The 23,241-nt window shown below is 43.4% G+C and overlaps 1 protein-coding gene across 1 annotated transcript in view; it reads right to left on the bottom strand.

The window, feature by feature from the left end:
• Window positions 1-8,682: 8,682 nt before the first annotated feature.
• Window positions 8,683-23,241, bottom strand: part of CACNG3 (calcium voltage-gated channel auxiliary subunit gamma 3) — a 159,316-nt gene continuing 144,757 nt past the window's right edge. The window contains exons 2-4 of the mRNA XM_089686777.1: window positions 22,100-22,183; window positions 13,546-13,686; window positions 8,683-10,635 (exon numbers count right to left, since the gene is read on the bottom strand). Coding sequence (XP_089542903.1) covers window positions 10,118-10,635; window positions 13,546-13,686; window positions 22,100-22,183 — 743 coding nt within the window. The 3' untranslated portion in view covers window positions 8,683-10,117. The remainder of the gene's footprint in view (window positions 10,636-13,545; window positions 13,687-22,099; window positions 22,184-23,241) is intronic.

Genomic DNA, 23,241 nt, shown 5'->3' with positions numbered 1-23,241 from the left:
ATAGTGTATATATATATATACAGTATAAATATATATATAGTTTTTTAAACTGTACTACCTGCCACAATATTCACTTTCAAAAGTAATTTTCAACATTATATAACAGTCTGTTGTGATTTTTTCAACATGACATCTTCCACTTGGAAGTAAATGTTCTTGAATGTGCCACTTATCTAACTACTGCAGTAACCTGCACAGAATGAATTAATTGATGTTTAAAAATCCTTGTCAACAATTCATTCTAATTAGGTAACTGTATTAGAAAGATAAGTGTGAGGCTCAGGAGCAGAACATGTTCAGGATTAGGAAGAACTGCAGAACAACTTCGGCCAAAACTTTTTTTTTTCAGATGGAGTGAGAAAGGGTTAGAACTTCTGCCAGCTTCTGTTTGTGTTTGTGACCCTATTGGAGAGATTTACCTTCACTTTTCATTCTGGTGACACCAGGACAAGAGGGGAGCAAGGGTCACACAATGGGACATGGACAGCAATAAAAACCCAACCATCCCCTACTCTACTAAGGGGTCCATTTAAAAAGTGGCCATATGGCTGTGCCACGGCTATATTGCTGATAAACAAAATAGTGCACATATACAGTGTAAAGCACAGCAGTGTACAATGTGTATTGTGCTTCAGAAATCCGAGCCCTCATGCACACGGGACGTTTTGATAACGCTGGTAATGTTAGCTGTGTAAAGTCACGTTAAAAACCTGAGTTTTTCAGCTTTTTTTTAGGGTTTTTGCATTGGCATTTAGCTGTGTTTTACCGCGTTTAGTGACGTTTTTCAGCGTTTGCAGTTTTTAGCGGTTTTTTTGTACCAAAAGAAAAATATATTCTTTGGGTCAAAAAAAAATCCAAAAACATTGGTTTGCGGCGTTTTCCAAGTTTTTCAGCATTTTTCAGCGTTAGAGCATTTTATACCTAAAAAACTCCTCTAGAAACCCACTAGTCCTGGCTTTTTTTCCAGCCAAAAACGTTGATTCCAGTCTATGTGTAGGATAACATGCCGGAGATGGACACATAGGATAACATGCTGGGGATGGACACATAGGATAACATGCCGGGGATGGACACATAGGATAACATGCCGGGGATGGACACATAGGATAACATGCTGGGGATGGACACATAGGATAACATGCCGGGGATGGACACATAGGATAACATGCCGGGGATGGACACATAGGATAACATGCCGGGGATGGACACATAGGATAACATGCCGGAGATGGACACACAAGATAACATGCCGGGGATGGACACATAGGATAACATGCTGGGGATGGACACACAAGATAACATGCCGGGGATGGACACGTAGGATAACATGCCGGGGATGGACACATAGGATAACATGCCGGGGATGGACACATAGGATAACATGCCGGGGATGGACACATAGGATAACACGCCGGGGATGGACACACAGGATAACATGCCGGGGATGGACACATAGGATAACATGCCGGAGATGGACACACAAGATAACATGCCGGGGATGGACACGTAGGATAACATGCCGGGGATGGACACACAGGATAACATGCCGGGGATGGACACATAGGATAACATGCCGGGGATGGACACGTAGGATAACATGCTGGGGATGGACACATAGGATAACATGCCGGGGATGGACACACAGGATAACATGCCGGGGATGGACACACAGGATAACATGCCGGGGATGGACACATAGGATAACACGCCGAGGATGGACACACAGGATAACACGCCGGGGATGGACACATAGGATAACACGCCGCGGATGGACACACAGGATAACACGCCGGGGATGGACACATAGGATAACATGCTGGAGATGGACACATAGGATAACACGCCGGGGATGGACACATAGGATAACACGCCGGGGATGGACACACAGGATAACACGCCGGGGATGGACACATAGGATAACATGCCGGGGATGGACACACAGGATAACACGCTGTAGATGGACACACAGGATAACACGCCGGGGATGGACACACAGGATAACACGCCGCGGATGGACACATAGGACAACACGCCGGGGATGGACACATAGGATAACACGCCGGGGATGGACACACAGGATAACACGCTGGGGATGGACACATAGGATAACATGCTGGGGATGGACACATAGGATAACATGCCGGAGATGGACACATAGGATAACATGCCGGGGATGGACACATAGGATAACATGCTGGAGATGGACACATAGGATAACATGCCGGGGATGGACACATAGGATAACACGCTGGGGATGGACACATAGGATAACATGCCGGAGATGGACACATAGGATAACATGCCGGGGATGGACACATAGGATAACATGCCGGGGATGGACACATAGGATAACATGCCGGGGATGGACACATAGGATAACATGCCGGGGATGGACACATAGGATAACATGCCGGGGATGGACACATAGGATAACATGCCGGGGATGGACACATAGGATAACATGCCGGAGATGGACACATAGGATAACATGCTGGGGATGGACACATAGGATAACATGCCGGGGATGGACACATAGGATAACATGCCGGGGATGGACACATAGGATAACATGCTGGAGATGGACACATAGGATAACATGCCGGGGATGGACACATAGGATAACATGCTGGGGATGGACACATAGGATAACATGCCGGGGATGGACACATAGGATAAATGCCGGGGATGGACACATAGGATAACACGCCGGGGATGGACACATAGGATAACACGCTGGGGATGGACACATAGGATAACACGCTGGGGATGGACACATAGGATAACATGCTGGGGGGTTTACTGGCTGTAGAAAAAGAATTTCAAAAGCGAAAAACAACTGCTGTAAAAACGTCCCGTGTGCATGAGGACTTTTAGTCCTCATGCACATGGGATGTTTTGATAACGCTGGTAACGTTAGCTGTAAAGTCACGTTAAAAAGTGAGTTTTCAGCTTTTTTTTAGGGTTTTTGCATTAGTGTTTTGCTGCATTTAGTGGTGTTTTCCTATTTTTTTTTGTTTGCGTTTTCTAGCTTTTTTTTTACCTAAAAAAATATTTTTTTCTGGTCAAAAAGAGTCCAAAAACGCTAGTTTGGTTTGTGGCAGTTTACTGCGTTTTACCGCGTTTTTCAGCATTAGAGCATTTTTACAGCTAAAAAACTCCTCTAGAAACCCACTAGTCCTGGGTCTTTTTTTCCAACCAAAAAACGTTGGATTCCAGTCTAGGTGTGTATGGACACATAGGATAACATGATGGGGGGTTTACTGGCTGTAGGAAAAAAATGGCAAAAGCCAAAACAGGCGCTGTAAAAATGTCAAATGTGCATGAGGACTTAGACCTCATGCACACTTGACATTTTGATAACGCTAGTAATGTTAGCTGTGTAAAGTCACGTTAAAAAAGTGAGTTTTCAGGTTTTTTTTTAGTGTTTTTGCATTAGCGGTTTGCCGCGTTTTTCCCACGTCTTTTTGTTTGTGTTTTAGTGGTTTCTAGCTTTTTTTTTCCTAAGAAAAAAAAAGTCCAAAAACGCCAGTTTGTGGCGTTTTACCGCGTTTTTCAGCGTTAGAGCATTTTTACAGCTAAAAAAAACTCCTCTAGAAACCCACTAGTCCTGGGTTTTTTTCCAGCCAAAAAACGTCCCTGCCAAAAAATGCTAATTACAGTCTGTGTGCATGGACACATAGGATAACATGCTGGGAGCAGGGGCAGACTGACAACTCATGGGGCCCCCGGGCAATAGGAGATCATGGGGCCCCTGTGTCCTTGCCCAAACTCAAAAAAGCCTATGAAAAAGGTACCAGGGGCATCTCATGGCGCCCCCTACTGACCCCGGGCCCTCAGGCAGTACAGAGTTTCCAAATGGTCAGTCCGCCCCTGGCTGGGAGTTTAATGCCTGTAGAAAAAAAACGTCAAAAGCCAAAAACAGCTGCTGTAAAAACGTCCCGTGTGCATGAGGACTAAAGCTGTCGGAGTGCAATAAAAATGAAGCTTGCAGAATATAAAGGCGAGCCGACAGTGATATCCACTCTCCATTATAAGTGAGCTCCTAAAAAATAGAAAGTTTCCTGCTTGTCTCTTCCCCCTATGGAGAGATTTCACATAAAATCCACAGGCACTTTCACATGGGGATAAGAAGTAAGGAAATCGCTCAAACGAGGACACAACTGACAGAGGTTCTGACCCTTTTAATACAGCGAGCAACAAAGATGCCAGACTCAGCGAACATGATTGGTTTTTCTAGGGAAATAACACCACAGTATCCTTCCTTTGAGACTATCTCCCTTTAAATGAAAGCTCACATTACACACACAAGCAAATGAGTCACAGAAGTCACCTTCTGCAGGAGATGTTGGCTTCTAGCAATTTATGATCTCCAGGGATTACATGAGTGCATTGTTGCATGGAAGCAAACAAGCCTAATGTAAACATGGCATTGTTTACATTGGCTGAGCCTGTGATGACAGCTCTCACTGCACTGAGAAAGAAAAGGTAGAAGTAGGAGATTGTATTTTGCAAAGTTGCTTCGTTTACTTGAAAATATTAAGGCCGTACACAGATTTTCTTTCCTGCAACCATGCAAAGAAAGAAATTTGTTCAATTCCCCCATCAACACTGTCAGTGTTGGCAGGGGAATCCCTCCTGTGGAGCCTTTGTGTTATTTCGGCAGGGGTGGGGGAAGCCGCCTCTGCTTAGAGAAGACAGCGATTATTGTTGGTGGCTATACCACCCGCTAGCGATAATCGTATGTAAAATCTAGCAGGCTGGTTGTACCCAAATTGATCGATTGATTAACTTGGGTACATTCAGCCTGCCCGTACATGGTTTGAATCTCGGCCGGTTCCTGTATGTATCGCATACTAGCACATTATGTAAAACTTACCTTAACCTCCCTAGTTTGATTATGTCAGTATTTCTGTGCTCAAAGCGGTACATTATTTTCAGTGGAAATATGTTGTTTTTTTATTATAGGCCTGTAATTCTTAGGAATAACTCACTGAAATCTGTCCGAACGAGAGTCTAGCAAACATCCCGGGTATGATAAAATGTGAAACATGAAATCATAAATTATAATATAATAAATAATCATAAAAAATAATAATATAATAATAATAAATTTAATTCAATAATATAATCTCCTAGATTGTAAGCTCCCAGGATCAGGCCCTCCTATCCCTCTTGTATTGAACTGTATTGTTGCTGTATTGTCTCCCTTTATATTGTAAAGTGCTGAGCAAACTGTTGCCACTATATAAATCCTGTATAATAATAATAATATAAATCCTGTATAATAATATAAATCCTGTATAATAATAATAATCAAACCAAAAACACTGAAATTTGAAATATAGCGCCAAGTTCGCACATCACTGAGTTCAGTCGCAAAATCGTTTTCAGTGTCTGATGACAAATTTCCCCCACGAATCATTATCACTCAATTCTGCAAGTGGTTCTAATTTACTATCGCTGTTCTCTAGCCGGTCTAAAACCGCTTTTGACCTAAAGGGACGCTTTTTGGACGCTTCTCAGTTTCCAGGCAGAAAGAACAGTAAAAATGCAGGCAGGGCGCCGGACAAAGCACTCGAGACAAAATGTATGTGAAATAGTTTGATCGGGGGTGGACTGACAACTCATGGGGCCCCCTGGCAATAGGGGATCATGGGGCCCCTGTGTCCTTGCCCAAACTCAAAAAAGCCTATGAAAAAGGTACCAGGGACACCTCATGGGGCCCCCTGCTGACCCCAGGCCCTCGGGCAGTGCCCGAGTTTCCAAATGGTCAGTCCGCCCCTGGGTTTGATACAGTAATGGTATACTATCAGATGTTAGTGTATTTAGTGAATGTCAAATTTTGACATTTTTGATTTTCCTGCCGGTTCCATCCCCCGTGCGTCCCGTACGTCCTGACGCTTGCAGGGAACGGAACCCGGAAGACGGATGCCGGCATCGGCCAGGGACATTGCAGGGGGGACAGCGCGGGAGTGAAGGACAAGGTATGTGCTGCAGGGATCACTGGAGAAGCGCTGCTGTGTATTTTTGAGTGTAGCTCGGGGTTACCACTTTTTGGTACTGAAAGTTAACCCCGAGCTACACTCGCGAATACCACCAGGGGGGCTAAAACAAATTGATGAAAGGAGGCTGGAGTCACTCCCAATATATACACTAGTGCAGGGGCGGACTGACAACTCATGGGGCCCCCGGGCAATAGGGGATCATGAGGCCCCTGTGTCCTTGCCCAAACTCAAAAAAGCCTATGAAAAAGGTACCAGGGGCACCTCATGGGGCCCCCTCCTGACCCCGGGCCCTTGGGCAGTGCCTGAGTTTCCAAATGGTCAGTCCGCCCCTGCACTAGTACCAAGTCCTAATTTATGCTAGTCAAGCTTTGCCATTCTTGCTAGGACGTCTGCCTTGGAGGACATTCCTGTCATTAGCTCTCCATGACTCAGCGCTGTTGTACTCAATTCCCGGCCTACCGGCCAATTTTTTGCAAGGAGGTGGTCTACCACCACCAGTGGGATTGGGCTATATTTTCTGTGTATTTTCCACAGTTCAGCCTTGGATGCCTCTATAACCACACTATTGTGACTAAGGATTACTCACACTAATCTATAATCTATAGCTGTAAATCTATGACCTAATCGATAGCTGTATCGTTCTTCAATGTTGCAGAAGCCTGGTATCTCTTATCTAACATAGGCCATCTCCCTGTCTGATCGCAGTCTAGGTGATGATTATTATTTCTAATCTCCTTGATGCAAGGGACCACCCTGTATAGAACAGCGCTGTGGCAAGATATACATTTAGCCCCTGAGGAAGCGAATGCTGTTGTGAAACATGTCGGGCAAACTCTCCAGCGCTAGAATGTCCCTCACCCCCCTATAGGATCATCCTGGTGGTTACTTCTATGCTTCATCACTGGTTGTGTTCCTTCTATTACATGGTGGGCTTTGGGACATTCATTGTGGGGATATTACGTAATATGGTGTATATGTGTGATGTAATGTCAAATAAAGCAATACTGATTTTACTAACACATGTATGTAGTTTCTGTGCCTATAAAGTCCATTTGTATTATCCTTGTTTCCTTTGACTACAACAAAGCCCTCCAGTTGTCTGGTTGGGACGAGCTCCGGTCATCCGGCAGGCCAGGCCGTGATGACGTCACTCCCACACATGAGTGCCAGAGTCCTGGGCCACGGCACACAGTTCTGAAGGAACGGCACAGGTATGATGTTCCTTCAGAGCGCATGAGGCAGCTTACAAAAAGAGAGAATATCTCCTAAACCAGGGATGGGCAACTGTGGCCCTCCAGCTATTGTAGAACTACCAGTCCCATGAGGCATTGCAAAACTGACAGTTACAAGCATGACTCCCAAAGGCAGTGGTATGATGGAACTTGTAGTTCACCAACAGCTGGAGGGCCACAGTTGCCCACCCCTTTCCTAAACGGTGCACATTTAGGAGATATTCATTTTACCTATAGGTAAGCTTTATTATAAGTTGACTTGTAGGAAAAAAAAAAAAAAATGAGTTTACTATCACTTTAAGGTAGTAAAATCTTCTGCGTGCAGCTCCCCCTAGCCCCTCCTTATACTTACCCAAGCCCAGGGGCGGACTGACAACTCATGGGGCCCCTGGGCAATAGGTGATCATGGGGCCCCTGCGTCCTTGCCCACACTCAAAAAAGCCTATAAAAGGTACCAGGTGCATTTCATGGGGCCCCCTACTGACCCCTCACAGAACTGGGCTTTTTTCTGTGGGGCCGCATATTTGCATACCTGTCTTTGTGCTGGGAGCGCACCTCTCAGCTTACTCCCAGCACAAAGACCGTGGTGTCACTGAGAGCCCCGGGTCCCATTCTAACAATCGGGACCCGAGACTCCCGATTCCGGGTCACATGAGGCTGTGATAGCCTCTGATTGGTTATCACAGTGATCAGTCACTGTACAGCCCGCCCCCTTGTTTTTTTTCTCTCTCTATGAATGGAGGAGAAATATACATTGTAGCTCTCTAACTCCTGGCATAGGGGAAAAAAATGTGTGTAAAAAAAAAAAAAAAGAAAAAAGAAAAAGATAAATAAATATTAAAAAATAAAGAAAAAATACCTAGATCAAGGTTTAGATCTAGTTCAGGTTCAGTGCCAGGGTTAGTGTTCGGGTCAAGGTCAGGTTCAAGGGTCAAGATCAAAAAGTCAGGGTCAAAGGTCAGGATTTAAAAAAAATTATAGTGTCAGTTAGTGTCAATGTGTTTTAGGAAGAAAAAGACAAAAACAAAATGCGCGCTATTGTTTCTGGGCTGTACTACGGGTACAAACAACAAATAACATACACATATATGGTATCGCTGCGATCGTCAAGAGCTGGAGAGTTTATTTTGGGTAGTTCTTTGGTGGTAGATTATGGTAGTAACAAGAAACACACAGCTAAAAAAAAAAATTATTTTATTTTACTATTTTGGGCCAGTTTTCTTTTGATAATCAAAAAACAATCTGGAGATATCCATTACCATTAACCACCAAATGAAAGCCCAATTTGTCCTGAAAAAAAACGCGGTATAATTCACCTGGATGTACAAAGTAGTTGTGATGATCTGTACGATTTTACTAACACACGTCAACGTTGCAAAATTGTGCTTAGACATTTAGATTTGTTTTACCCTTAGGCGTGAAGAGGTTAAGGAATGAGACAGACATGGTTGCTATTATTTATTATAATTAGTTATATAACCAAAAAAATATTAGCTTGTTGTTTTGAATGATTTTCTCCCAGTTCAGAGACGTTTCAGTCCAATATTCCAGTAGGGATCTGCTTCATCCTTTTAAATCTTCTCCGAAAATCTTACTCATACCCCTTGAATTTAAATAGAAGCTTATTTTGCAACTGAACAGTCTTGGATTAACCGTTGCTCATCCGTAACACAAGCTTCTCAATGTCAATAAATTCTTATCTAATTATTTAAAATGCACTAACTATATTGTTTTTTGATCTAATAACTGATGATTGAGGAACACACTTCGTCCCTCTTCTGGCAGTCTTGGTTTTGCAGTTATTACAAAGGATAGTTGTGTGCTATCCAATCAAAATGCTTCTTTCTGCCCACCTTCTGCAAAAAAAAGGTAACACAGAGCCATTCATTCTGAGTTCTCTGATTGGCTAAGACAGTCTTCATGGATACAGTATACTTGTCACCTCCTCCACAACTGTCAAAACAGCACTTTAAATTCCTCTCCAAACTTGCGTGGGGGAGAGCACCTGGCATTAATATTCCGAGCACACAACTTTCGTCCTACAGTTGTTGTTTTTTGAAAATAAAAGAAATATGAATGCTAATAGCACAAGTCATGAGACTTGCCATAAGTGAATCTTGACTGCGTTTATTAATCCCCCACCCCCCCAAACGCAACATAATCTTTGCATATACTACCACTTTTGCACGATTTTTACTCTTTTACCCACTTCTCAATAAAGTCGTCTAAAATATTAAGGGCTATATTTAGCAATACAATCATTGGCTTAATTATAGTCCTACAGCCACCTTTGGAAAAATCAACCGGAAAAAAAAAATATATATATTTGGTTTATAAAGCATTATAATTTTCTCATTTGTGCTAATCCAATAGGACTTTTTTTCAGAACTTCACAAAACAATGGCAAATAACACACCCGATTTGTATTGCATTTGCTGCTTGGTTGGAATGGTTGTCAAAGCTACAATGCTTGTGCTAAACTGCACTTAACAGTTCTAAAAAGTACACAGCCTAACCGCCCGGTAAAATTATATGCCTCCTAGTACTTTTACGGTGAACCTTCAAGACGTAACTAGAAAAGGCTTTCTATTTCATCCTAAAACACAAGCACTTAAATAACATATACAATCTTTCCATCTTTCTAAAGGTTGCTTCTTGGAACATAACATTACAAGTCATTAAGCCAGGATCGCGTGTCGATTTTGGCATTGTATTGTTCCAAAGAGGAAGTGATGTGATTTGTGTGTTTTTGTACATCTTTCGTCTCCATGGTTTGTGGTTTCTATTGATAGGTTGTGCGTTAGAGCACCTCCGTGTTTATCTGAGATACACTCCATGTTTAACTGTGCTGCAGGCCCCATAATTCCTTGGTCACGAGCCTCAAACTGGTGTTGTGCGCCTATTGGAAGGATTGTTATGTAGAGACTCCTTGTAGTCTTTAGGAATTGAATTGTGAACTTGGAGAAAGTTGTGCTCTCTTTCAGAGTTTAATAAAGAACCAACAGTCATCTTGGTGGGATCCCGGGCTGTTAATGTATAGAGGGAGATGTCACTGGTGGGAATGGGATTGAAACTTTTGCCAACAGGAGAAGGGTCTCTAGAACGGGGCTCAGTCGAGCGAGAGCTGGAGCGCCGGCGGAAGCGATATCGGTAGCTGGGTATTCGGGTAAAGGCAGATTTCTTGAAGAGGTCAGAGTGGGATTTGGCTCTTATTTGCCGATGCTTTTCAATGAACATATGTACTGCTAGTACGCCAACCATCTCTGCAATAATAAAGGAAAGTGCCCCAAAATAAAAGGACCAGCCATAGGAATAGTTGCTTTTCTTGGAGTCACTTTGACCGGGATCACCAGCATTGGCTGAAATGTAGACAATTATTCCAATGATGTTGCTTAGCCCTGAAAAAGAGAAAATATATTAAAGTGGCTTATTCTCCAAAACTAATCCATACACATCGACTACTCAATGGCCCTGTAATCTATTTTTCATTAAAATGTTTCTCGTGGTTTTTTTTTTGCCTCCTTGTAATGTCTTCTGTGAGCTACCAATCTTCCCTTTTTATCCCTCTTTGGAATGAGGAGTGCATGTTAGTTTCAACCATGTGAAATTCTCTATACACACTATGAATCCCATAGTCCATAGTACATCTCAGGAGTGAGCAAGAAAATGTGGCTTCATTCCTCCATACCATCCTTTCTCAACCTTTTCAACACAGAGGAACCCTTGAAATACCTTTCTGGTCCCAGGGAACCTCTGCTAAAAATGACTATATCTACAGCTCATGATACATTAGTGAGATGGTCGGCGGTAAGAATGCTCCTCACACTTGTGGTCATTGGGAAGAATTACCCCCTTACAGATAGGTAAAAAGATCAATGGTGTCAATTGCTCATTGCTCAAGGAACCACTAGCAACCTCTGGAGGAACCCTGGTTGAGAAACTCTGCTCCATACAATAGGACCATGGAAAATGAACACAGCAAACCTCAAGGAGGATGGTAGCAATAGCAAATGCTTTTTTTAAGTTAAGAATACATACTTGAATAGAATATATATATTTTAAGCCAGAGTTTAAAATATATATATAAAATATTTATCTAACTGCATTTTCAGGCCTTCATTGGTGTGCTATTCAAAGGGATCTGACCTGACCTAAGATGAGGTAAAAAAAAACCCCAACACTGAAGTATAGGTACCTTGTGTTGCCTGCGAGTACAGTTATTAGTCTTAAAATTGATCCATGTGCACCTGTGGAGCTCCTGGGAATCTAGGCCCATGGTCCCCTCTTTTGCCCAAGTACAGGGGCAGACTGACAACTCATGGGGCCCCGGGCAATAGGGGATCATGGGGCCCCTGTGTCCTTGCCCAAACTCAAAAAAGCCTATGAAAAAGGTACCAGGGGCATCTCATGGGGCCCCCTACTGACCCCAGGCCCTCGGGCAGTGCCCCAGTTTCCTTATGGTCAGTCCACCCCTGTCCAAGTAAGAATTATACACTGCTACATAAATTCTGCCCCTTGCATTTCTGTTGTTCACTTCTAATCATGGTTCTTATGCCTTAATATTTTGTCAGCACATATATGTAACCTCATCACTACATCACAGGATATACCACAAAAGTATAGCAATTGGCAGCATGAATAGTAATATAATTTACTATTCATGCCCCGGCCGAGTTATCAAACTAGTTAAAAAACATAAAGTTTGTTTACCACGATAACGTTTTAAAACCTGTCTCCAAAACATGGAATATCATCTCATCTCGTAGATGACTCTTCTCATATATGTCAGATGGCACTTCCTTGTCTTTAATGTGTTAATTATGCAATGTATTTCTCAATTGAACATGGCAGGAGATCCAACTCTGACTTGCAGTTAAGAGTATTTGGCCAAGCCCACTTCTTGCCATCACATGCAATGTTCTGGCCTTAAAAAACGTTTTCTCCTTAGCTGACATCTTTGTTGCAGGATATAATCAATATAGTCAAAAGTTTGAGCACACGGGATCATCACACTTATTTGAGCTTATTGGTCATCCCATTCCAAAACCATAGGCATTAACCCTTTCGCTGCCACCAGGGGCAGACTGACAACTAATGGGGCCCCCGGGCAATAGGGGATCATGGGGCCCCTGTGTCCTTGCCCAAACTCAAAAAAGCCTATGAAAAAGGTTCCCACGGGCATCTCATTGGGCCCCCTACTGACCCCGGGCCCTTGGGCATTGCCCGAGTTTCCAAATGGTCAGTCTGCCCCTGGCTGCCACTGATGTACAGAATGTCTTAAGTTGGCAGCAGGGGGTTTATTATACACCCCTGGCACTACAGCAGCCAGGAATGTGTGTAAATCTGAAAAGCCAACTGTCGGCTTCCAGATGGAAGCAATCTGGTCGCTGTACACTTCCATCACTTCCACAAACTCCCCTTAATGGATGCTCTCTTCACTCTCCCCCAGCACCATGATTCCTGGGCTCTGCTATCTCATCTGTGGGCCTAAGACCTGCACAGTGTGTGTCGCCAGATAGAGAGGAGAGAGATCAACAAGCATCCACTTACTGATCTTCCTAGCTAGTAAGGAACAGTATCACGCATCACTTCTGGTTTTGGCTATTGTGACCGGGAAAGAAGCTAAATGATGAAAGGGGGGCAGCACAGTGGCTAAATGGTTAGCACTTCCACCTGGCAATACTAGGGTTATTGGTTCAAATCCCAACCACGGCATCACCTGCCTGGAGTTTGCATGTTCTCCCTGTGCCTGCGTGAGTTTCCTCCAGGTACTCCGGTTTCCTCCCACAGTCCAAAGACATGCTGGTAGGTAATTGGCCCTAGTATGTGTATGTATGAATGCAAGTTAGGGGCCTTAGATTGTACACCCCTTGAGGGTTAGGGACTGATGTGAAAGTACAATATAAATATATGTAAAGCACTGCATAAATTGACAGCACTATATAAGTACCTGTAATAATAATGAACAACAATTCTACTTCATCTCAGTAGTGTTCAGTAGGGTTGAGGCCAGGGCTCTGTGCAGGTTACTCAATTTCCTCCACACCGAACCCATCAAACCATGACTTTATGGAGAGGCTTTGTGCACAGGCACACAATTACAAAAGCTCCTTCCCCATACTGTTGCCTCAAGGTAGGAAGCACACATTTGTCTAAATAATATTTTTGCCATATTACTGCTTAGCTTACAGTAAATAGAACCTAAAAAGGCTTATTTTTCCACATCACATACAAATTCAAATTATCTATTATTTGCGCATATGCGATGGGTTGGTCCCTCACTTTTATGATGCAGTGCTGGAACTTACCTGCTGAGACGAAGAAGATTCCTGCACTCAGGATCACATTGTGCTTATTCTTGTAAAACTCACTGGCAGCTACACACAGACCTCCAAAAAAGAGAAGACCCACACTAAGGATAGGGAAGATACTGGAAGCACGTACAGCACCTGAACAGAGAGGAAGATATGCGTTATTAACCTAGTAAAAAAGAAGCAGCTTGGAGTCTAATTTAGAAACATTTATCTCTTTCCTCCTCATTGCACCAGCATCACTATGATGTGATTATTAAGAAAAAGAGAGGAAGGCGCCTCTAAGTGCAGTATTGACAACATATTTAGTAAACAATGGATAAATTGAACTTACAAGATAAACGGTTAAAAAGACTCATCTTGTGGTAATTAGATCCAGGTGGGACATCCAGCCGTCCAGCAGCAAACTATGTCTATAGGATCAGGTCTGAAGAAGGAGCCTATTGAGCATGCTCCAAAATGCATTACCGCCCCCTTCACCTCCTACATCTGACTCTGCTCTCCAAGCTTCATTTTTGATGCAGGCACTGGACTCTACTTCCTGATCCTATAGACATAGTTTGCTGCTGGACGGCTGGATGTCCCACTTGGATCTAATTACCATACGATGAGTCTTTTTAACCGTTTATCTTGTAAGTGCAATTCATCCATTGTTTACTAAATAAATTGTCAATACTGCACTTAGAGGTGCCTTCTTCTCTTTTTCTTGTTACTGCATTGGAAACTTGCTTCCACTATAAGAAGAGCTGCCTCAGTGTTACTGCTCCCATCCATCCATCCCTGATATCCATCTGGCACGTTTATCTTACAGCTACAGAGGTTGGGTTCCAACAAGCGCGCCCTATATAATATACATTTTATAATGTGATTATTAGCTGGAGGAGATTGCTATTGTGTTCATAAAACACCAAATACTGAAATACAATTTTCATTTTTTTTAAATCTCATGATTAAATGAGATGTCGATGTTCTCCAGCCTCTTTCAGCCACTTCATGTCTACAAGCACTCTCTACAGCAATAGTTGCACATTATTGCTTTGGCTTCCTGATGGTGACAGTGGCTGATTATGTCTGTACAATGTGTATTGGTATAACTGCATGTAAACTTCACCAAGGGTGCAGTCTCTGATGGTTTTGGAACTTGCCCAGGTCAATTATATCACTTCACCTCCCACCCCCCAGAACTGAGCACTGTCATATGTTCCATTACTAAGAGTCCTCATTCATAAGAGAGGTGTTCCCCAAACTGTGTCTCTTTGCTTGTAGTTAACTGGTCCTTGGGGCATTGTGCCTCTCACCAACACGAACAATGGGGTGCTTCCTCCCACTGTCAGATACAATGTGGCACTTTTCCTTCCATTGACACCAATGATAGTGAACTATTCCTTCCACTGACACTAATGATGGGGCACTATTCCTTCCACTGATACCAATGATGGGGCACTATTCCTCCCACTGACACCAATGATGGAGCACCATTCCTTCCACTGACACTAATGATGGGGCATTATTCCTTCCACTGATACCAATGATGGGGCACTATTCCTCCCACTGATACCAATGATGGAGCACTATTCCTCCCACTGATACCAATAATGGGGCACTATTCCTTCCACTGATACCAATGATGGGGCACTATTCCTCCCACTGACACCAATAATGGGGCACCATTCCTTCCACTGACACTAATGATGGGGCACTATTCCTCCCACTGATACCAATGATGGAGCACTATTCCTTCCACTGATACCAATAATGGGGCACTATTCCTTCCACTGATACCAATGATAGGGCACTATTCCTCCCACTGATACCAATGATGGAGCACTATTCCTTCCACTGATACCAATAATGGGGCACTATTCCTTCCACTGATACCAATGATAGGGCACTATTCCTCCCACTGATGCCAATGGTAGGGCACTATTCCTCTCACTGATACCAATGATAGGGCACTATTCCTCCCACTGATACCAATGGTAGGGCACTATTCCTCGAACTGATACCAATGATGGGGCACTATTCCTCCCACTGATACCAATGGTAGGGCACTATTCCTCGAACTGATACCAATAATAGGGCACTATTCCTGGAACTGATACCAATAATAGGGCACTATTCCTCCCACTGATACCAATTGTAGGGCACTATTTCTTCCAGTGATACTAATGAAGGGCTACTATTCCTTCCATTGATACCAATGGTAGGGCACTATTTCTTCCAGTGATACTAATGAAAGGGCAATAGTCTAGCCATTGACATTAATGAATGGGCAATATTCCTCTCACTGATACAAAAATAGGGCAATAATTCTGCCATTTACACCAACAATGAAACCTGATTCCTTCCACTGATATCAATAATGGGGCACTACTCCTCTCACTCAATCACGCTAATGATGGAGCACTATTCCTTCTGCTGATACCAACAATGGGGCCATATTCCTTCCACTAATATAAGCATAAGGGTATTATTCCAACTTCCACTAACCCACTAACCACAGGTGCTAAGCCATTTTTTACACCTATTGCTCAACAACCCTAAAAATGACCACTAAGCCTGGATGTTCTCTACTCCCACTGGCTCCTAAGGTTCCAGGCGCTGAATGTTCACAGGAATGACTGCTATGGGCTGGGAACCACCACAACCGGGATCGTCACTGACGGACGTGCAGCTATCTTTGAAGCGTTTACACCATTCAAATGTCTTACTACGGCTGAGCGTCTCATCTCCATACTGTGCTTGATGTCTTCTGTAGATATCCATGGGTTTTCAGCCGTCATTAACAAGAAACTTCATCACCAAACGCTGTTCCATGCATGCACTAACACTATTGTCTGCCATCTTGGATCAGGAAGGAATTTTTTTTCCCTGCAGTAGCAAATTGGATCATGCTTTGCTGGGGTTTTTTTTGCCTTCTTCTGGATCAATTGTGGGTATAGGATTATAACTTTTTTTTTTTAATAGTTGAACTGGATGGACTTTTTTCAGCCAGACTAACTATGTAACTATCTTGATTAGTGGTCTCTGGACTGGCCCGCGACATGTGCGCCACCTATCAGAAATAGGACACACTTACCACTTACTACTGCACGTAGTACCGCCTCGCTAGCATCCATTTTTATACCTCTAAAATGAAAAGTCCTGGTCAGGGGCGGATTGACAACTCATGGGGCCCCCGGGCAATAGGGGATCATGGGGCCCCTGTGTCCTTGCTCAAACTCAAAAAAGCTTATGAAAAAGGTACCAGGGGCATCTCATGGGGCCCCCTACTGACCCCGGGCCCTCGGGCAGTGCCCGAGTTTCCAAATGGTCAGTCCACCCCTGGTCCTGGCTTGACTTGAACACCTCTTGTAAATTATGCAAAATCATTGCCCAATCGATTTTTAGTTTTATCCAAACAATTCTGTTGTTTCCATGAAAGGTTCGGGTTTGAAAAAAATAGGGCAATGCTGGTCTTTTGTAAGTGCAGTCCGCTGACTGTAGCACCTAGTATGATTGTCCTGCAAATCTCTGCAATCTGTATGTAATGTCACAGGTAAACAGCTTTTGACTTTGCATTTGTGCGACTGAATTTGCATTCTGCCTGGAGTATCCCTTTGACAATCCAATTGTAGGTTACATTTTTCACCTGGATGACATAGGACCAGGGCTCCTTTGATGTATATTTTCCAGCTGTGAAAGCATTGCCTGCGGGCAATCTATTCTCAGTGCTGTGTCTACCTCTATCCTATCACTGATGCAGAAGAAAAAGGATTTTAGAGTTTCCAGGTTATGAAAAGACACAAAGAAAAATAGACATCTGTCTCTCCATAAACAGAATCTCTCTAGAAATGCCAGGGGCTCTGGCGTTGCAAGAAACCTGTTAGAGAATATCTTTATTTATCCAGAATCCTGATGAGCATCTCGCTCTTATCAGCCAGGTTGCTCGGGGCAGCTCTGTGCGCTGCATATGATTGGCTCAGAACTGGCAAACTGCATAGGCAAGGATGTCATTGATTATTGACTGTTGAGTGGCTGAGCTTTAGAGCTTGTTCTCTGTGTTCTGGCTATTATTTAAATGAAATCAGCTCAATAGCAATATACAGAACCATTGATTTGGTGATTCGATGAACCATGTCTTCACTGCGAGGCATTGTGTTATAATGACACCTTCTGTCGCTTTTTTTCTTTCTAACATTTATTTTATGTATGTCCATCAAAGATGATGCTAAAGTCACCGTATTCTTAAAATGAACCTTTTATTTTGTTGATTACAAAGCCACAGGTTCAGTTGAAGTAGATCTAAAGTAGATCTCGCCGCCAGGACTTCTCCAGAGCCTCTCCCATTCTCTGGAACTCCCTACCACAGTATGTCCGGTCAGCCCCCACCCTGTCTGCCTTTAGGTGATCTTTGAAAACTCACTTATTCAGGGACGCCTACCCCACCTCCACCTAAGAACTTTACTTAAATTGGAGTTCCACCCAAAAGGGGAAGGTCCGCTTTAAAGATTGGTCTCCCGCTCCCCATTAAGGATTGGCACCTTTGGGGAGTGGGGGGGAATGGGTACCTGAATTTGACATGTACCTGCTCCCACTTCTGCTGCAATCGCCTAGGCGATTGGAAGTGGAGGTTGTCCTCCTACCCTCCCACCCCTGAAGTCTTGAGGGACACGTGACAGGTCCCAGAAGACGACGGGGCCATTCAGGAAGCACAGCACTACTCACGCATGCGCAGTGGGCACCTGGCTGTGAAGTCGCAAGCTGTCACAGCCGGGTGCCCACACTGAAGATGCCGGCATCCGGAATACAGGACGGCCGGTGAAACAGCTGCGGCGGGGGCAACGCAGGATTGTGGGACAGGTAAGTGGCTGTTTTTTAAAAGTCAGAAGCTACAGTTTTTGTAGCTGCTGACTTTTGTTTTTTTACAGAGTGAGTGGAACTCCGCTTTAAATCATGTCCACCAGATCATCCCCCACAGCTATCACCTTTTGTATCACCTCCCCCTCTCTATAGATTGTAACCAGCAGGGCCTTCATATTCCTTCTGTACTGAAATGTACTGTAATTGTATTGTCTCCCTTTATATTGTAAAGCGCTGTGAAAACTGTTGGCGCGATATAAATCCTGTATTATAATAATAATCTAAACCCAATCACTAAAATTCAATATAAGCTTTAAAGTAATGTCATAAGTTTAATCTAGTTTTCAAGTTTAAACCTTGAAGGTACAAGCACTTCCGGTTATAGGCTGGCAATGCTGTAACCCCACTTATGGTACCTTGTCCTGTATTGATTTATGCTCTCCCAGGAATGACTTAGCTTAATGATTGTGATGTGATTAGATATCTTCCCAGAGCGGTATCTGACCACTTTCCTCTACTGGTGGATTGCTACAAGAAGATCAGCAAAGCTTTACTTATCAGTCAGAATACTGTAGTAAAAGTGATACAAAAATTTAACAAAATGGAACTGCAACCATATCACAGAGACATCCAGGCAGTCCATGGAAGTTGACACCTCGACAGGAGCATCTTCTGATGAGAAGAGCTGAAGAAAATTGTCATGTAAGTTCACTGAAGTTAGCTAAAGAAGTAGAAAGCCAAACTGGGGTGATTGTTTTCCGTGACACAATATGGCGTACACTGCAGAGGAATGGCATGCATGGGTGTCATCCACGAAGGGAGCCTCTCCTAAAGCCCATGCACAAAAAAGCCTGCCTATAATTTTCCAGGACCCATGTTGAAAAAAGAAGAAGACTACTGGGATTCTGTACTCAGGAGTGATGAGAACAAGATAAATGTTGGCTTCAAAACTGTATGGCGCCACAAAGGTGAGGAGCACAAAGAAAAATGCAAGGTGCATACAGTGATACATGATCGTGGCAGTCTCCTTCTGCAGGGCTACATGAGTGCTTCTGGTGTTTGAAGAGCTGCATTTTATTGATTGTATCATGAATTCACTGATGTACTACTCTATATTGAAAGAGAAGATACTACCATCACTCCGTGCCCTTGGTTGTTGTGCACTTTTCCAACATGACAATGATCCAAAACACACACCTAAAGCAACTGTTGCATTTCTAAAGAAGAACCGGGTGAAAGTGATTCAGTGGCCAAGTATGTCTCCTGATCTGAACCCAATCCAACACCTATGAGGAATTCTGAAGAGACAAGTTGACCATCACTCTCCATCCGGCATCCAGGCTCTAAAAGAGGTCACTCTTAAAGAATGGAAAAATATAGATGTTGCAATATGTCGTCAACTTATTCATCCCATGCCTAGAAGACTTGGTGCTGCCCTTATAAATCATGGTGGTCATACAAACTACTAGATGTAGTAGTTTTTGATGTTGGGTGTATTTATTTTTGCATCAACTTTGAGTAAAACTGAAGATTTTGTAATCTAAGTTATATTATTACCTTGCTTTCATGTAATGAACTAAACAAATGTTCTATAAAACGTAGTTTTGTCAAAATGTTGGAAATTGTTCTTGTGTTCATTGAGATATTGGTTAAAATCTTACTATTTAAAAGGGGATTTATGCTGAGCACTGTATATATAAATCGCTTCACGTATGGCCTGCCTTACTCTTGCATTGCGTCCTGGGTTTCCAACTACAAGCAGCCATGTCATTGCAGATTACACGGACATGGCCCACATTATCAGAAAGCCGATCCAAACAATGATGTGCAGGTTAAAGGGAGAGGCAAGAGTACATGTAGAGAGGAAGAGGCTGTAGGAGACAGGCAGCCCTGAGATCCAAAAAAGGATTGAAAGAATGATAATAAAAGTAATTTTTGAGAAAAAAAATTGAATTGTTTATTATACACAGTGCTTTACCATGTTATTTGTCATCCAGTTAGTGTTTTGATCTACTTAAAGAGTAACTCTTCTTTCTGGTACATTTACCACCCAGAGGGAATTGTTTTTTTTCTCAACAAAAGTGGGATTACTCTGTAACTGCATTACCCACATTCTTTTCACTCCTCTACTGCTCTGTTCAATGCTGAGAGTGAAGACAGGAAGCCACATTTGGGTTTCAAGTTGCAACTAGGGAGCTTACACAGTGGTAATGGCTTTCTCCCCAACCCCATGTGAGAGTACAAGCAGCCAATGACCAACCACCAGAATCATCACTTGGGAGGAAGTGGCATGTAAACCCAAAACTACTAAGAACTCCTGTTTGTTGGGGAGAGTGGCAGTTAAGTAAACCTGTTGATTTGGCCAGCATTGGCCGGTTTCAAGAGAACAATAGTAATTGGCTCAGAAAATCAATTCACCCAGATCAAATCTGCCTCGGATAGGCTCAGCCAAGGGACATCAGCCAGGATCGTGGAGTGCCTACAGACATTCTTTTATGGCAGGAGGCACTTTAAAGAGATTGTTTACATGGCTTCTTCATTAGTAATATTAATTATATTAATTATTATTATTATTATTGTTATTATGTTGTCTCCTAAAAGTTCCCTTTTTAAAAAATGTACTTAATAATATTTCAAGTGTTCTGAAATAATTTTATTTTATTTATAGAATTCAAATGAATCCTCCTTTCTCAGACGACTAAATTTGAAGTTTTTATTTGGAGAAAGGGATCAGCAAAGCAATCTAATTTTAGCAATTCTACTGTGCTGTTTCTTTAGCTATCCCACGGAGCTCTAGAAATCCTTTGACATGTATTATTATTATTATACAGGATTTATATATATTATAACAGTTTGCTCAGCGCTTTCCAATATAACGGGAGACAATACAGCAACAATACAGTTCAATACAAGAGGGTTAGGAGCAGGGGCAGACTGACAACTCATGGGGCCCCCGGGCAATAGGGGATCATGGGGCCCCTGTGTCCTTGCCCACACTCAAAGCACACCCAAAAAAGCCTATAAAAAGTACCAGGGGCATTTCATGGGGCCCCCTACTGACCTTGGGCCCTCGGGCAGTGCCCAAGTGCTCGAATGGTAAGTCTGCCTCTGGTTAGGAGGGCCCTGCTCTTTGGAGCTTACAATCTAAGAGGTATAAAACATTTATCGATAAAACAATGATTTAATATAGATAGCAAAACCAGGGACAGGGGCGGACTGACCATTTGGAAACTCGGGCAGTGCCGAGGGCCCGGGGTCAGTAGGGGGCCCCATGAGATGCCCCTGGTACCTTTTTCATAGGCTTTTTTGAGTTTGGGCAAGGCCACAGGGGCCCCATGATCCCCTATTGCCCAGGGGCCCCATGAGTTGTCAGTCCGCCCCTGACCAGGGATTTAGAAAAATGTACAAACCTATGAAATAAAAAAATAGCTGTTAATTAAAACCTAAATTACTTTTCAACGTCTATTTTCACCGACAGTTAAAAAATGCGTAATAGAATTCTTAGTCAATCTTTTACTCTTGACTCAGAGAGCAGTTTCCTTTGTTATTATGAGTAGATAAGGATGTTTGGGTCTGCCTGTGTCACAACCCCACTCCTTCCCATTCGCTCCTTTTCATTCAAACAGAAATTGTGTGGTGCTTTTCACTCTACAGACTGCATTAAGGGTTGAACAGCAAACAGCATGATCATGCAAAGTAAAGTCCTTACGCAGTAAGTACTCCGCCGTGTCCTGTTCATAATCGGCATCCTCAGGAAAATGGTCAATTTTCTTGCACATTCCTCGGAAGGCTCCTGCGGGAAAGAGATAACTAGTTACACAAAAGCAGCAACTGGGCCAAAATCACACCGGGACTTAAAACTCTCTCTTGAGAGATGATGTGTCCTGTGAGGCATTAACGCAGACAAACACAAAGCAGAAGTAATCTCCGGTTTAACCCTTCTATACTAACAGTACTTCTTCATTTTATCAGGTTCGGACGTAGGACCGAAGATGCTAGTGGGCCTTGTTGATCTTAATGTCTCTGGCAAGAACTGTCTTGGGGAGTCTACGCTGTCCTACAGTATCCAATTAGATTTCAATATTCACTTTCATTTAAAGAGGAACTCAACTCTTTAGGTTGTGTCCAGGAAAGGGCAAGCAAAGGGTAAAGGACTAGTTGCCAGTATTGAAAACAAATCTTACCCAAGCTCAACTGCTCTATTCACCGCATGGAGACAGGAGACCAGTGCACTGGCCAAGGCGTCCACCAGGGGTGGACTGACCATTGGGGAACTCGGGCATTGCCCGAGGGCCCGGGGTCAGTAGGGGGCCCCATGAGATGTCCCTGGTATCTTTCATAGGCTTTTGTGGGTGTGGTTTGAGTGTGGGCGAGGACACAGGGGCCCCATGATCCCCTATTGCCCGGGGGCCCCATGAGTTGTCAATCCGCCCCTGGCATCTACTCTTCACAGCAAATATCCACAATATAAATAGCTGGCAACTCGGAAAATTTCTTAATGGAACTCTTTATTGGTTAATAAGGATGGACTATATGTTTGCTGAACACACAGACATCTGGGGCATGTAGCAGGCCGTTCTCCTGCGTGCCCCACAATGCAATGCGCTCTGGCGGCGCATTGTAATTGGCCAAAGTATTGCATCTGACCACAAGTTCACAATAAGAGCCATGATTGGCCAAAGTCTAAGTGACTTTGGCCAATCATGGCTCATGGCAAATTGGCGGAACTAGCAGGGAACGTCAATCCCTAGCTTTGCCCAAATCTTAATGACAGTTGCCGGTCAGACATACACAATTGGCTGGAGCTAGCAGTGACTTCACCACTAACTCTGCCCAATTGAATACATCTAA

Source organism: Staurois parvus, unplaced genomic scaffold, assembly GCF_062004578.1.
Source record: "Staurois parvus isolate SC_StPar_1 unplaced genomic scaffold, SC_StPar_1.0 ptg000412l, whole genome shotgun sequence".
Taxonomy (NCBI): Eukaryota; Metazoa; Chordata; class Amphibia; order Anura; family Ranidae; genus Staurois; species Staurois parvus.
This window is presented reverse-complemented; position numbering and strand designations above follow the sequence as displayed.